Source organism: Channa argus, chromosome 21 (assembly GCF_033026475.1).
Source record: "Channa argus isolate prfri chromosome 21, Channa argus male v1.0, whole genome shotgun sequence".
NCBI classification, from domain to species: Eukaryota; Metazoa; Chordata; class Actinopteri; order Anabantiformes; family Channidae; genus Channa; species Channa argus.
Window position 1 is genome coordinate 15,270,729 of NC_090217.1, and position 11,488 is coordinate 15,282,216.

The window sequence follows — 11,488 nt, forward strand, 5'->3', positions numbered from 1 at the left end:
ATGTAAAATGTGACCATTGCTTAAACTACACACTCCAGATTATGTCTTCACATTTCAATACTATTTCAATGTAGGAAAATTCCAAAGGAAATTGACTTGTTTCCTCCTGTCATCATAGCAAGTGTGCTAAAAATGTGCTCAAAGTGGGTTTTTATATATGTGGAATCTTTCATTTCTTTGCATGTGTTTGTGTCTATATACTAAAGACTTTCAGGACAATAGGGAAACAGCTTCATAAGGGGAAAAATACCCTAATTACTGCTGACAATTACAGATAACTACAACAGCAATAACAAAGTGTTGTTGACCATGACACAATGGAAATCGACATAAACTGACAGATGATGCTTCTCTTCCATGAATGTCCTTATTTGGATGGCTGAGTGCTTTTACTGTTGAGAGTCATGCTGTCAACATGCACATAGGTGGGTGTAGTCATTAGGGTGTGTGCAGCAGACAAGGCTGTTTTTATATTTCTCACATCACCGGGGCGCACTGAGCTGTGACACAGCATCTATATTTAGATTTGGGCTATAAACTCTTTGGCCTGCAGCCTAAAGCACTCAGACCACTGAGCCTCTTTAATGGTATAAAGGCTACACCATTTGATGGGGATTTTAAGGCTTAGGAAATTAAACAAAAATTATTTTTATTGTTCAGGTTGTTTACTGTCTGACAAGGCAAATAAACTATTGTTTCTTTAGCAGAAAACACACACACACACGAAAAGGTGTTCCATAATTCACCAGAGAGTTATTCTGGGTCAAAAAAAACTTAGGTTGGACAAGTATCCATACAAATACTCTCTTTCTTGAACATTTGTTTTTCTTCTTCTACAGTTTCCCGATTTCTTAAACTGAAACTCACAGTTGAACATTCCTATCTAGGTATATTTTAAGTGATCAGCAGCCTCCCTATTTTAGCCCCTCAGCAGCTTACAATTTCTTCCCTTTGCTATTTTTATCTTATGAAATACTCAGAAAGATTCACACTAGTTTAATTCCTCACACATAGACTTAAAAAGTAATTGTTACTGTTTAAATATTACTCGTAGAAATCACAGTACCATACAGTCATGTCTATGTCACATTTCAGGTATGTTTTCATGTCTAGACTGACAAAAAAAACCACAGAATAAACTTTGGCTCCTGGATTACAGATTAACACAGAACACCAGGTCACATGAGCTCCTTTGCCTAAAAACCAACACAAACCATTTTTGGAAATTGTCATCCTTTCCTTCATTATTGCTAAGATCACATTACATTCCTAGATTTAGGGGAAACAAGCTTGAATTTTAAACAATGTACTAAAATAATTCTTTAAAATTAACATTTATATTAAGGTAAATATCACTCTGTTGTGTTTGTATGTATAAGGGGAATAAATACAATTCCAAACATCTGGTGAAGCTTTATTTAAAAGGTGAAGATTAACAGAAGTAAACTTACAGTTAACAAAAAGTTTTACAAGCATTTCACTTATCTACATCTAAATATCTACAAAAACAAACTTAGACAAAACTGGTCAATATATAACATTTACTGTACACACACACACACAAAAATGACTTTTTTTAGACCACAAGAAAGCACTTTTCTAATTTTAATTCAGGAACAACAACAATTGTGAAGACATTTGCTTTTATTCCTCCCGCTGTGTTTCAGGCCAAGATGACGTGCTTCTCTGACTCTGTGAATCAAATTGTGTCAAGGAAACAATTAAACAAACTTATTCACAAAAAACACTAATCTTTAATGTACATATTTAGACTTGTGAATGAAGCTTATCCCAATGTGGTCACCATTCCATTCTGACACGTTTTGGCACAGTAATGTTTTGAAGCTTGTAGATTGTTTCTGGGGTTAAAAAATTGTCAACATTTGAGTGAAAATGTCCAGAATTTGTGTTACTTTATTGCAGGTCAGGATTCAGTTGGTGAATTCTGGCTTGGTGCCCCGTTGCGGGTGCGGAGCTGAGATTGGGCAATGTCAGCCAAGGCGCTCTGTATCTTCTCCAGCAACATGTCGCCACGGTACACCACCTCCTCCAGACGAGTTGCTGCCTCATGGTTCTCCTCCTCCAGCTGCCGTAGACTGGCCGCCTGAAAACAGGCCACAGCGGGTCAGAATTTTCTTTCTGTTCCGTGAAAAAGCTTCACTCACTAGTCCATCAAAGTTACAGCTTTTATCCTAAGGTCTCAACATTTATGTCAGGAGGTTTAATCTGCCTGTAAACGTTGAGAAAATACAACACTAGATATACAGTGCATCCAGAAAGTATTCAGTGCTTAACTTTTCACACATTTTGTTATGTTACAGCCTTATTTTAAAATGGATTAAAGTCATTATTTTCCTCAAAATTCTACAAACAACACCCCATAATGATAACATGAAAGATGTTTTTTGAACTCTTTGCAAATTTACAAAAAATAGTACATGTCCACAAGTACAAATGTGATTTTTGTTTTTCATTTTTTAATTTTAAGAAAAATAAAGATTTCAGACAAACTTCTTTCATTTTGTCTTTATGGGGTATTGTTTGTAGAATTTTGAGGAAAATAATAATTTGGATCCATTTTTGAATAAGGCTTGTAACATAACAAATTGTGGGAAAAGTTGAGCACTGTGAATACTTTCTGCATGCACTTTAAGTGAGAGAACCGTTTGAATCACTTTTCTGCATTTTCGTGGCTGGTTTAATGAGAGGGGCATCAGTCTTTATGCTCTCTTTTACTGATCAACAGCTGTAAGACTGGCACAAAATTCAGTGTTTGCTATTGGCTGTAGTTGTAATTTGGGTCTTATTGTGGTGCAACACCAATTGCTCAGGAAGGAAAACACTTTTTTAGAAAAAAAACAAAAAACAGATACAAAGGAAGTGATTTACAGGTGTGCACAATATCTCTTGGGATGTGCCCCTGCAGTTGAAATCTTACTTATTGAATCCTACATTGACAAAAGTAAATCTTTGACTACATACAGTGGAGGGGAACTTTCTTTTCTTTTGCATGTGCTTCAAACATTTTTTTGTGACAAGCTGTTGTGTTTACAGAATTTACACTTGTACATTTTAAAACTTGTTAATTACTTTAAATTCTGAAAACTTGTCTACAGTACAGTACAAATGTCTGTCTTCATTAAATAACTAGCAAGCAGCCTCAGGAAGGAAAACACTTTTTTAGAAAAAACCAAAAAACAGATACAAAGGAAGTGATTTACAGGTGTGCACAATATCTCTTGGGATGTGCCCCTGCAGTTGAAATCTTACTTATTGAATCCTGCATTGACAAATGTAAATCTTCGACTACATACAGTGAAGAAAATTAACAGCTGTGGAGCTGTGGACTAGGGGGAACTTTCTTTTCTTTGGCATGTGCTTCAAACATTTTTTTGACAGGCTGTTGCATCTGAATTACAGAACTAGCGTACAACAAGGTGTGTAATCCTAAAATGCATTACATAATAAAAGGATGACAATCTTTAACACGAGTCTGCAGTGAATTTACAGAATTTAAACTTGTAAATTGTGAAGAGTCTGAAAACTTGTCTATCACAACTTGTCAACAGTGCAGTACAAACGTCTGTTTTCAATAAATAACTAGCAAGCAGCCTAAAATTATTTGGTTTGTTGTATAACTGTGAATAGACCATATTTTACTTTACAGTCCAAGTGCTCCCTCTTTTGGCTGAAAGCTACAACTACAAACTTGGTTTTGGTTCATTTAGGTGTCGATTTAAAAGTTTATCAGTTTAAACATGACCAGTCAGGCAATGGTCATGGAGAAATAGAGTTCATATCAACTTAGCTTACCGTTGTGAGGGAGGGAAACACTGAGGATACATATGAATGTCTAAACGATGCTTCTGTGTGTGCTGACCTGTAGAGCTGCTGTAGACTCCTCGCTCGGAAGAGAGTCGATGAGTACATCCACATCTTTGGCTGTTCTGGCGATCAGTGCTGCAAATAGCTGGGCATATTCTGAACAGAGAAAATAATAATAATGGGGGTCAAATCCAAATACAAGGTAAAATTTATACTCATTAAAGACCGTCCCAGTGATGCAGAATGAAATATGCATTCCCATTTCCCTCTTAAAGCACATCAATGAACCAGTGACACGTTTCTTTTTATTTTTACATTTTATTTAGAGAAATATCTTCCATCACGTTTGCAGTGTCTGGAGAGTAGTTCCTGGAACACAGTGGCTCAGACACAAGGTTCTGTGTGAGAGTCGAGGAGTCCAGATGGGTCAGGATATGTGAGATGTGATGGAGACATTGAAGCATACTTGCATGGGAATGAAAGAGTGAAAGAGGGAGAGTCAAAGGAGACAGAGTTGATGGTACCATTACACCATCAACTGATAGCAAGGCACACAGCACCCCCCCACAGAACTACAATGCCATGGTAGGTACACAAGTTAGATATATTTAGCAAAATGAAAGAAATAATCTGGAGATGGTACTGCAGAACCTTCTGCCCCTTTAACCTTGCCGCTTTAATTTACTATATATTGGGGCAACTGTGCCTCAGTTGGGGGCAACAGTTTTTAATAAACAAATATAGGAAAAAATCAAAGGCTGTGTCCTTTTACACATGCTACTGTTATAGCTTTTAAAAGATCTCTAGATCACAGTGTTAAGCAATGTTGGAGTGTAAGCAGCTATTTTGTATCCTAGGAAAATTCTTTCATTATTTTTTTTTTCCTCCTATGAAGAAAAATCACCATAAAATCAAATTGTGGAATGTTTCCAGTCTGGTTTCTGGTCTCTGCAGAGTACTGAGATCAATCTATTAAAGGCTTTCAATTAACACTGATGTAAGTCCTTCTGTGTGATACTTGGAAATGCCTGCTACTCTATTTTGTGCCCCGGGGTGCAATCTAAGGCCTCTTAATTTACTGTATACATGCTACCAAAGAGGCAAATCATGATACTGATTTTTAATGCAGCACAGACACAGATATACCACTTCTGTATGACCCAATAAAAGCCTCCTTTAATTAAAAAAGGATGTACAGTTGTTAATAATGCTTTTCAAGATTAACGGATGTTATACTGTAAACCAGGAAGTGTTGAGGGTTAGAATGTATACAGCTAGAAGAAAGAGAAGTAATCAACAACGAATAGGGTTATAGCTGCCGAAAACATAAATCACCTTCGGTTGGGTTTGCAGGCTGATCCTTGTTGATGGCCGTCTGGATGTTACTGAAGGATGCAGGAGGAGCACACTGTTGCAGGACCCCGATGGCATTACAAAACTGGTCTGCAAGCTGGATACATACAATACCATTGTTGATCATAGAGGGAACGTTAACCTGTTAGCTGTTGACAGCACCTATTGATCACCCGCTTGTTACGCTTTAACCCTGTATAACTGTGGATTTCTTACGTTTTAACACTATGACGCTGTAGGAAATGTTTCCGTTCGTCATAAGCTTTAACTGAACTTGTTCCCTCATAAAGACAACTTATTATTAACGGCACAATAACGTTAGCAAACCTAGTGGTTAGCTATCCAGTGATGCTAGCAGTTTTAACATGTCACTGAAATACTGGAGCTAACGTTTCACATAAAACACTAACGGAACTTATATAATCACGTTTGTTACTTTTGTTTGCTTCTTTGCTTCTTATATAATGACACTAATGTTTGAAAATCTTAAAAATTTGCCTTACGGAATTGACTGCATCTTGAAGTTGCGTTAGCCTGTCCGCCATAATCTCTGCAATAGAACTGAATCTCGCCGTGATCCTCGCGAGAATCTAATTATATTACATATCTCGCGAGAATCGTCGGTGTTTTGAATGCAGTTGTTGGCATATTGACGTTTAGGTTAGCAGCAGCGTGTCAGGATCGTCCCTGGATAGTCTTATAGCTAAGCAGGAAGTGTTTAACTCAATGAAGTCTTATCTACTAACATCACATTGTCTTTTAAAAAAGAATAGATCTTCATCCGAACTTCTACTTGTTGGTCCTTGATGGGGACTGATGCTAACCCGTAGCTACTTTAGCTACCAAACATCAACAGGAAGTAACGGGCTAGCTGAAATTTGTCTTGCATTTTGAGTTCTCCAGGTACAACAGTTTAGTTTCAGTTGAATTGTTCTGATAAATAAGAGGAATTATTTGACTGCCTGTAGATAAATTAGACCCAGACCTTTGTAATATGATCCTTAAGCGGATTTGCATGATAGCTTTTATGTGGTTAAAAATGAGCTAGCTTTAGTTGATAAGTTAACGAAGTAGCTTTTGGTAATATAATATACTCTTTACTCTGTATTTTACGTTAGCCAGAATAATTTCTAGCATATTTGCCCTTACAGTTATTACTACAAAGATAAATATAGCATACCAGTAACTAAATATATCACTTCCGGCAAGGAAACATTAACCTTAGCTTCAGCTAATGCTGACACAACAGCTGTTAATCAAGGTGTTACTAGGAAGTGAGGGTTAGTAACGATTTGAGTACGTAGTGTCTTGAAATAATACACTGTTAGAACACACTTTATTTTGTCATTGTTCTAAGGAATCAATCCTAGTTTATTTTACTTTAGTCACAGCTGTAGACCTTGGTGGTTTATTTGTATCACTGCACCTGAGGTCATAAAATGATGTATGTGACGGCTCGTTACATGACCAAAACTGTTATCTGAGATAAAAGCCTCATTGAAATGCAAAATAAAGACTTATAAATCTCAAGAATGAAGAATGCAAGGACTTTGAACTGATCTATATGTAGAGGTGTTCAGAAGGAAGTTGCACGAAAAGAAAATGCATCGCCTCAGCTTTTACAACACTGTTTAAGATTTTAAATTGGACTTTAGGCTAACCTGGCATTTAATGATCTGAAAGAGCTCTCAATTTTTTTGTTATTGTCACTAGGTTTTCATTTCCTAAGAATCATGGCTTGTATTTCGGCAGGCATGAACTGTACTTTAGAGAAGGTCTTGGCAGATGCCAAATCGTTGGTGGAAAGGCTTCGTAACCACGACAATGCTGCTGAGATGTTAATTGAACAGACAACATCCCTTAACAAGCGAGTGGAAGCCATGAAACAGGTACGGTGTCAAAAGATGTTGATGCTGCCTAAATATACAGATGTGTGCAAAAGTTTTCATCCTCTTATTTTGAAATGGCAAAAAGAGTTTAAAAAAATGTTATTATTCATCAAAAACATATTTAATACACATTCAGCTAGTATAAATGTTCCTTCATCTGAAACTAAAGTTATTTTTTAATTTATCAAGGGGATGCACATTTTTTCAGTACTGTAATTTTCATTATTTTTGAAATTCTCCTTGATGACCTTTGTTACTTCTTATGATAAAAGAACATTTGTACTAGCCAAATGTGCATTGTTATATTGTTATGGTTATGTTTGCATCCCCCAATATGCAATTCCACTGTAAGGGGATGCAAAATTATATCTAAACATGACACAGTGACAATGCACCTTCAGCTAGTACAAATGTTTTTTCATCATCAAAAGTAACAAAAAAAGTAAAGTAATGATGATTATATTGGTACAAAAGTTTGCATCTCTCTTGAAAAATTAATTGAAAGTTAACAAATTTCTGATTTTTCGTTTCAGTTAAATTTGTTTGCCATTTTAAAACCGCAAACTTTTGCACCAATCTGTAAATGTCATTTTTAAAAATGCTTTTATGTCAAGGATACTTATCATCCTGTTTATAATCGGCCACAGATGCTAACAATAACAATAAAGTAACTTATAACTAAAAAGAACATGCATAAACATATACAATTAAGAGCACTTCAGCTGTAAACCGCTGTTAAACACTACAGTTTTGACATCAATTTTGGTTCAACCTAAATCCAAGTAACATTTAAGAACAAGAACTCACAGTTGTTTGAAAGGCTTATTTACGTATATCTCCCGTCACCAGTACCAGGAGGAGATTGATACACTGAACCAGGTTGCAAGACATCGACCTCGTTCCAGCCTGGTTCTGGGAATCCAGCAGGAAAACCGTCAGATCAGAGAGCTCCAGCAGGAAAACAAAGGTAAGACTTATTCTTTTTATATAGATTTATATGTTTATTCTCTTGAAATGGGCATTTGTTGAATCCATCAAGTAGTTTTTGGAGCCTAGTCACACGGTTCAGTACTATCGATGGAGTATTTCAGTCATATACTGTAATATAGATTGTAGCACAGAGATGTTCTTGTTTTCCTAATCGAACCTTTCCGCATTCCTTCTGTAGAACTACGTACTTCCTTGGAGGAACACCAGTCTGCATTAGAGCTCATCATGACCAAATACAGGGAGCAGGTGTTTAGACTTCTGATGGCCAGTAAGAGGGAGGACCCAGCCATCGTAACCCAGCTGAAAGAGCAGCACACAACGGTAAGTGAGGTCAACTTGCTCTTCATATGTTCAAGTAATTTTATGAATATCAAAGGTTCCAGTTGACTCTGTTTTGCAAACCTTTCCCTTGTAAATAAATAAATAAGATTAAAACAAATAAATACAGGACATAATATTCACACATTTCATACAAACTTATAAATTACTTTCTTGTCTTTTAAGGAAATGCAAGCTCACATAGACAAGATCAACGAAATGGCATCTGTGATGAGGAAGGCCATAGAGGTGGACGAGGGTCGGCTCTGTGAAGACGAGGAGAGGATTAAACAGCTACAGGTAAAAGACAGATAAATCATATTGGGCTAAATCCAAATCATAAATGCAAACACTTTTCACTGGGTCATTTCACTTTTGTTTTTGTTTACATTTTGTTTAATTAAAGGTAATAGTTTGGTTGCAACACAATGAATACTAGGATACATGATTTATCAATGCTATTCTAGCATATTAAAATACTATTGTCCTCTCATAATACAACCCAAATTCCAAAGAAGTTGGGATGATGTGTAAAAACTTTGATTTTAAAATCTCATCAACACATATTTTATTCAAAATAGAACATTAACAAAATATCAGATGTTGAAACTGAGACCTTTTACCATTTAATGGAAATGATTAGCTCATTTTGAATTTGATGGCAGCAACGCATGTCAATAAAGTTGGAACAGGCTGATGTTTACCATTGTGTAGCATCCCCCTTCTTTTAACAACTGTCTGTAAACATCTGGGAAATGAGGAGACCTGTTACTGGAGTTTAGCAGAGGAATGTCCCATTCTTGTCTGATACAGGATTCTAGCTGCTCAACAGTGATGGGCATTTGTTGCTGGATTTTTTTATTATGATGCGCCAAATGTTTTCTACTGGTGAAAGGTCTGGACTGCAGTTTCCAGCAGTGTTTCAGCAGTTATCTTGCTGAAATCTTCAAGGTCTTCCCTGAAAGAGTAGTTGTTTGCATGTAAGTATATGTTGCTCTAAAACCTCTACGTACTTTTCAGAATTGATGGGGCCTTTCCACCTGTGTAAGCAGCCCACACCATAGGCACTAACGCACCACCACACCATCAGAGATGCAGGCTTTTGAACTGTCTGCCGATAACAAGCTTTAGTCCACAGGAAAGGGCATCCATGGTTTCCAAAAAGAATTTCAAATTTTGATTAATCTGACAACAGAACAGTTTTCCATTTTGCCTCAGACCATTTTAAAAGAGCTTTGGTCCAGAGAACACAGCTGGATCATGTTCACATATGGTTTCTTCTTTGCATGATACAGCTTTAACTAACATTTGTGCATTGAACAGTGAACTGTGTTCACAGACAGTGATTACTGGAAGTGTTGCTGAGCCCATGCAGATGATGATGTCCAGTTGAGAAATGTTTTTGAAATGTTCCTCAAAGAGGCTCCTCCTTTCTGAAATGCTCCTTTTAAACCCAGTCAAGTTACTGACCTGTTAACCTAATTAGTTGTCAAATGCTCCAACATTTGTTTTTGATTCGTGGCAATTACTTTTCCAGCCCTTTGTTGTCCCTGTTCCAACATTTTTGAGGCGTGTTGCTGGCATCAAATTCAAAATGAGCTCATATTTTCCATGAAATTATAAAATATTTAAATGTAGTTTTAACATCTGATATGTTGTTGATGAGGTATTCAAGTTATTGCATTGTTTTTATTTACGTTTTACGCATTGTCCCAACTTCTTTGGAATTGGGGTTGTCCTGTAGGAAAAGGTAATGGCACTGTCTGCAGTTTCGTATTGTTCTGCATAAATTGGTCGTGGTCAAGTAAAAAATAAAAAACACAATATTTCTAAGCTGATAAAACCCAAACAGGCATGTTAAATGTCGTTGGTGACCACACCCACTATTCATACAGTTTAATGGTGGAAAAAGAAACAGCAACAGTTTAAAATTACTAATTAAACTACCTTTGGCACCAATAACTTCAAGCAAGGGCTTCTTGTAGCTGGCTATTAGATTTTGGACTATTCTTCATTACAGCCCAACCTATTTTCTAAGGATGTTTGATGTGACAGCTCTATTGAGATCATTCCACAGCACCACTGTTAAATTGAAGTCTAGGCTCTTAATTTGTCTTTCAGTTTGAAAGTAGGGCTGGACATTGACCCGAGAGAGAATCTCATCTTTAAGTAAATATTTCTATCTGTTTCAGCTGGAAAACAGGGGACTTCGAGAGCTGCTGGGAATCAGTCGTGAGGCTTTCCTGGTTCTGAAGAGAGAAGACGCATCAGAGAGCACGTCACTGTCGCCATTGTTGACCAGCACTGACGTCAGCTTACAGAAGAGTTAGTGCCCAGGGTGACTGCCAGTTGCCCTCTCCGTGCTGCTGCTACTAGTGTGTACAATGTGTACGATCTGTTGCCACATACTACTTCACCTTTCTTCTCCTACAGACTGGTCCATTGATCATCCCCCTTCTCCCGGTGCATTTACAGCATGATTCTCCAAAATTGCACCCAGTGTGCTGATTCAGAGACAAGCAGTGTACACTCAGTTTTTTTTTTTTGGTTGGTACTTCTGTCGTGTTCCTAATTTTGCCAGCATGCATGAGTCTGTGGTGCCTGCTAGGATTTAAAGTATGAATGAATAAAAGAAGGGCTTGAGTTAAAATAAATCTGTTAACATGATATGGTTTCTGCTGAGTTGATATGGGTGTATTCTTGCTTTCAAATATCTAACACAGCTTAGATACAGTGTTTTTGGTTGTGTTTTTGAGAAACCAACCTTCTCACTTTCACTTTTCATGTTATTGTGACGCACTGTCAACAGCAACTTAAAAGCAGGAATAGGAACAGTGACCAACACATTATTTTCTGTAACTCCCAACCAGTCCTTTTTGTGCAGAGCTTCAAATGCCAGAATATATTTAATTAGTAGTATCTATTTTATGTCCAAAATAAACTGCAGCCATTTTTAATTTTTTTTAGAATTAGTTTCAAAATCGGTTTTTGTCTAGATTTGTTTAAAACTGATCGGTTATGACCCAACAGTAGATGTTATAAGAGAGCACCCACTCTGCCATTATTTCCAAACTCCGCAAACGTAATTTTAAAGTCTTTTCGAGTTTACATGG

The 11,488-nt window shown here is 36.9% G+C and overlaps 2 protein-coding genes across 4 annotated transcripts; one reads left to right on the forward strand and one right to left on the reverse strand.

Annotated features, from left to right (window-relative positions):
- Nucleotides 1-1,388: 1,388 nt before the first annotated feature.
- Nucleotides 1,389-5,784, reverse strand: med21 (mediator complex subunit 21). 2 transcript variants are annotated; one of them, XM_067490825.1, is made up of 5 exons: nt 5,682-5,784; nt 5,161-5,275; nt 3,881-3,981; nt 1,914-2,104; nt 1,389-1,692 (listed from the first exon to the last, which is right to left on the reverse strand). In XM_067490825.1, the coding sequence occupies exons 1-4, from the start codon at nt 5,721-5,723 to the stop codon at nt 1,925-1,927; spliced, it is 438 nt and encodes a 145-aa protein (XP_067346926.1). In that variant the 5' UTR covers nt 5,724-5,784; the 3' UTR covers nt 1,389-1,692; nt 1,914-1,924. The 2 variants fall into 2 exon arrangements, with proteins under 2 accessions (XP_067346926.1, XP_067346925.1); XM_067490824.1 differs by having other exon boundaries at nt 1,389-2,104.
- A 46-nt stretch (nt 5,785-5,830) lies between these two features.
- Nucleotides 5,831-11,042, forward strand: fgfr1op2 (FGFR1 oncogene partner 2). 2 transcript variants are annotated; one of them, XM_067490822.1, is made up of 6 exons: nt 5,831-6,081; nt 6,892-7,067; nt 7,917-8,034; nt 8,236-8,378; nt 8,562-8,675; nt 10,568-11,042. In XM_067490822.1, the coding sequence occupies exons 2-6, from the start codon at nt 6,912-6,914 to the stop codon at nt 10,703-10,705; spliced, it is 669 nt and encodes a 222-aa protein (XP_067346923.1). In that variant the 5' UTR covers nt 5,831-6,081; nt 6,892-6,911; the 3' UTR covers nt 10,706-11,042. The 2 variants fall into 2 exon arrangements, with proteins under 2 accessions (XP_067346923.1, XP_067346924.1); XM_067490823.1 differs by having other exon boundaries at nt 6,931-7,067.
- The last annotated feature ends 446 nt before the right edge of the window (nt 11,043-11,488 follow it).

Coding starts and splice junctions, on each gene's coding strand:
- med21 (XM_067490825.1), bottom strand. CDS start 5,723: ATGGCGGACAGGCTAACGCAACTTCAAGATGCAGTCAATTCC. Junction 5,276..5,681: donor TTCAAGATGCAGTCAATTCC/GTAAGGCAAATT, acceptor GTATGTATCCAG/CTTGCAGACCAGTTTTGTAA. Junction 2,105..3,880: donor AGTCTACAGCAGCTCTACAG/GTCAGCACACAC, acceptor GCCTGTTTTCAG/GCGGCCAGTCTACGGCAGCT.
- fgfr1op2 (XM_067490822.1), top strand. CDS start 6,912: ATGGCTTGTATTTCGGCAGGCATGAACTGTACTTTAGAGAAGGTCTTG. Junction 8,035..8,235: donor GCTCCAGCAGGAAAACAAAG/GTAAGACTTATT, acceptor TTCCTTCTGTAG/AACTACGTACTTCCTTGGAG. Junction 8,379..8,561: donor TGAAAGAGCAGCACACAACG/GTAAGTGAGGTC, acceptor TTGTCTTTTAAG/GAAATGCAAGCTCACATAGA.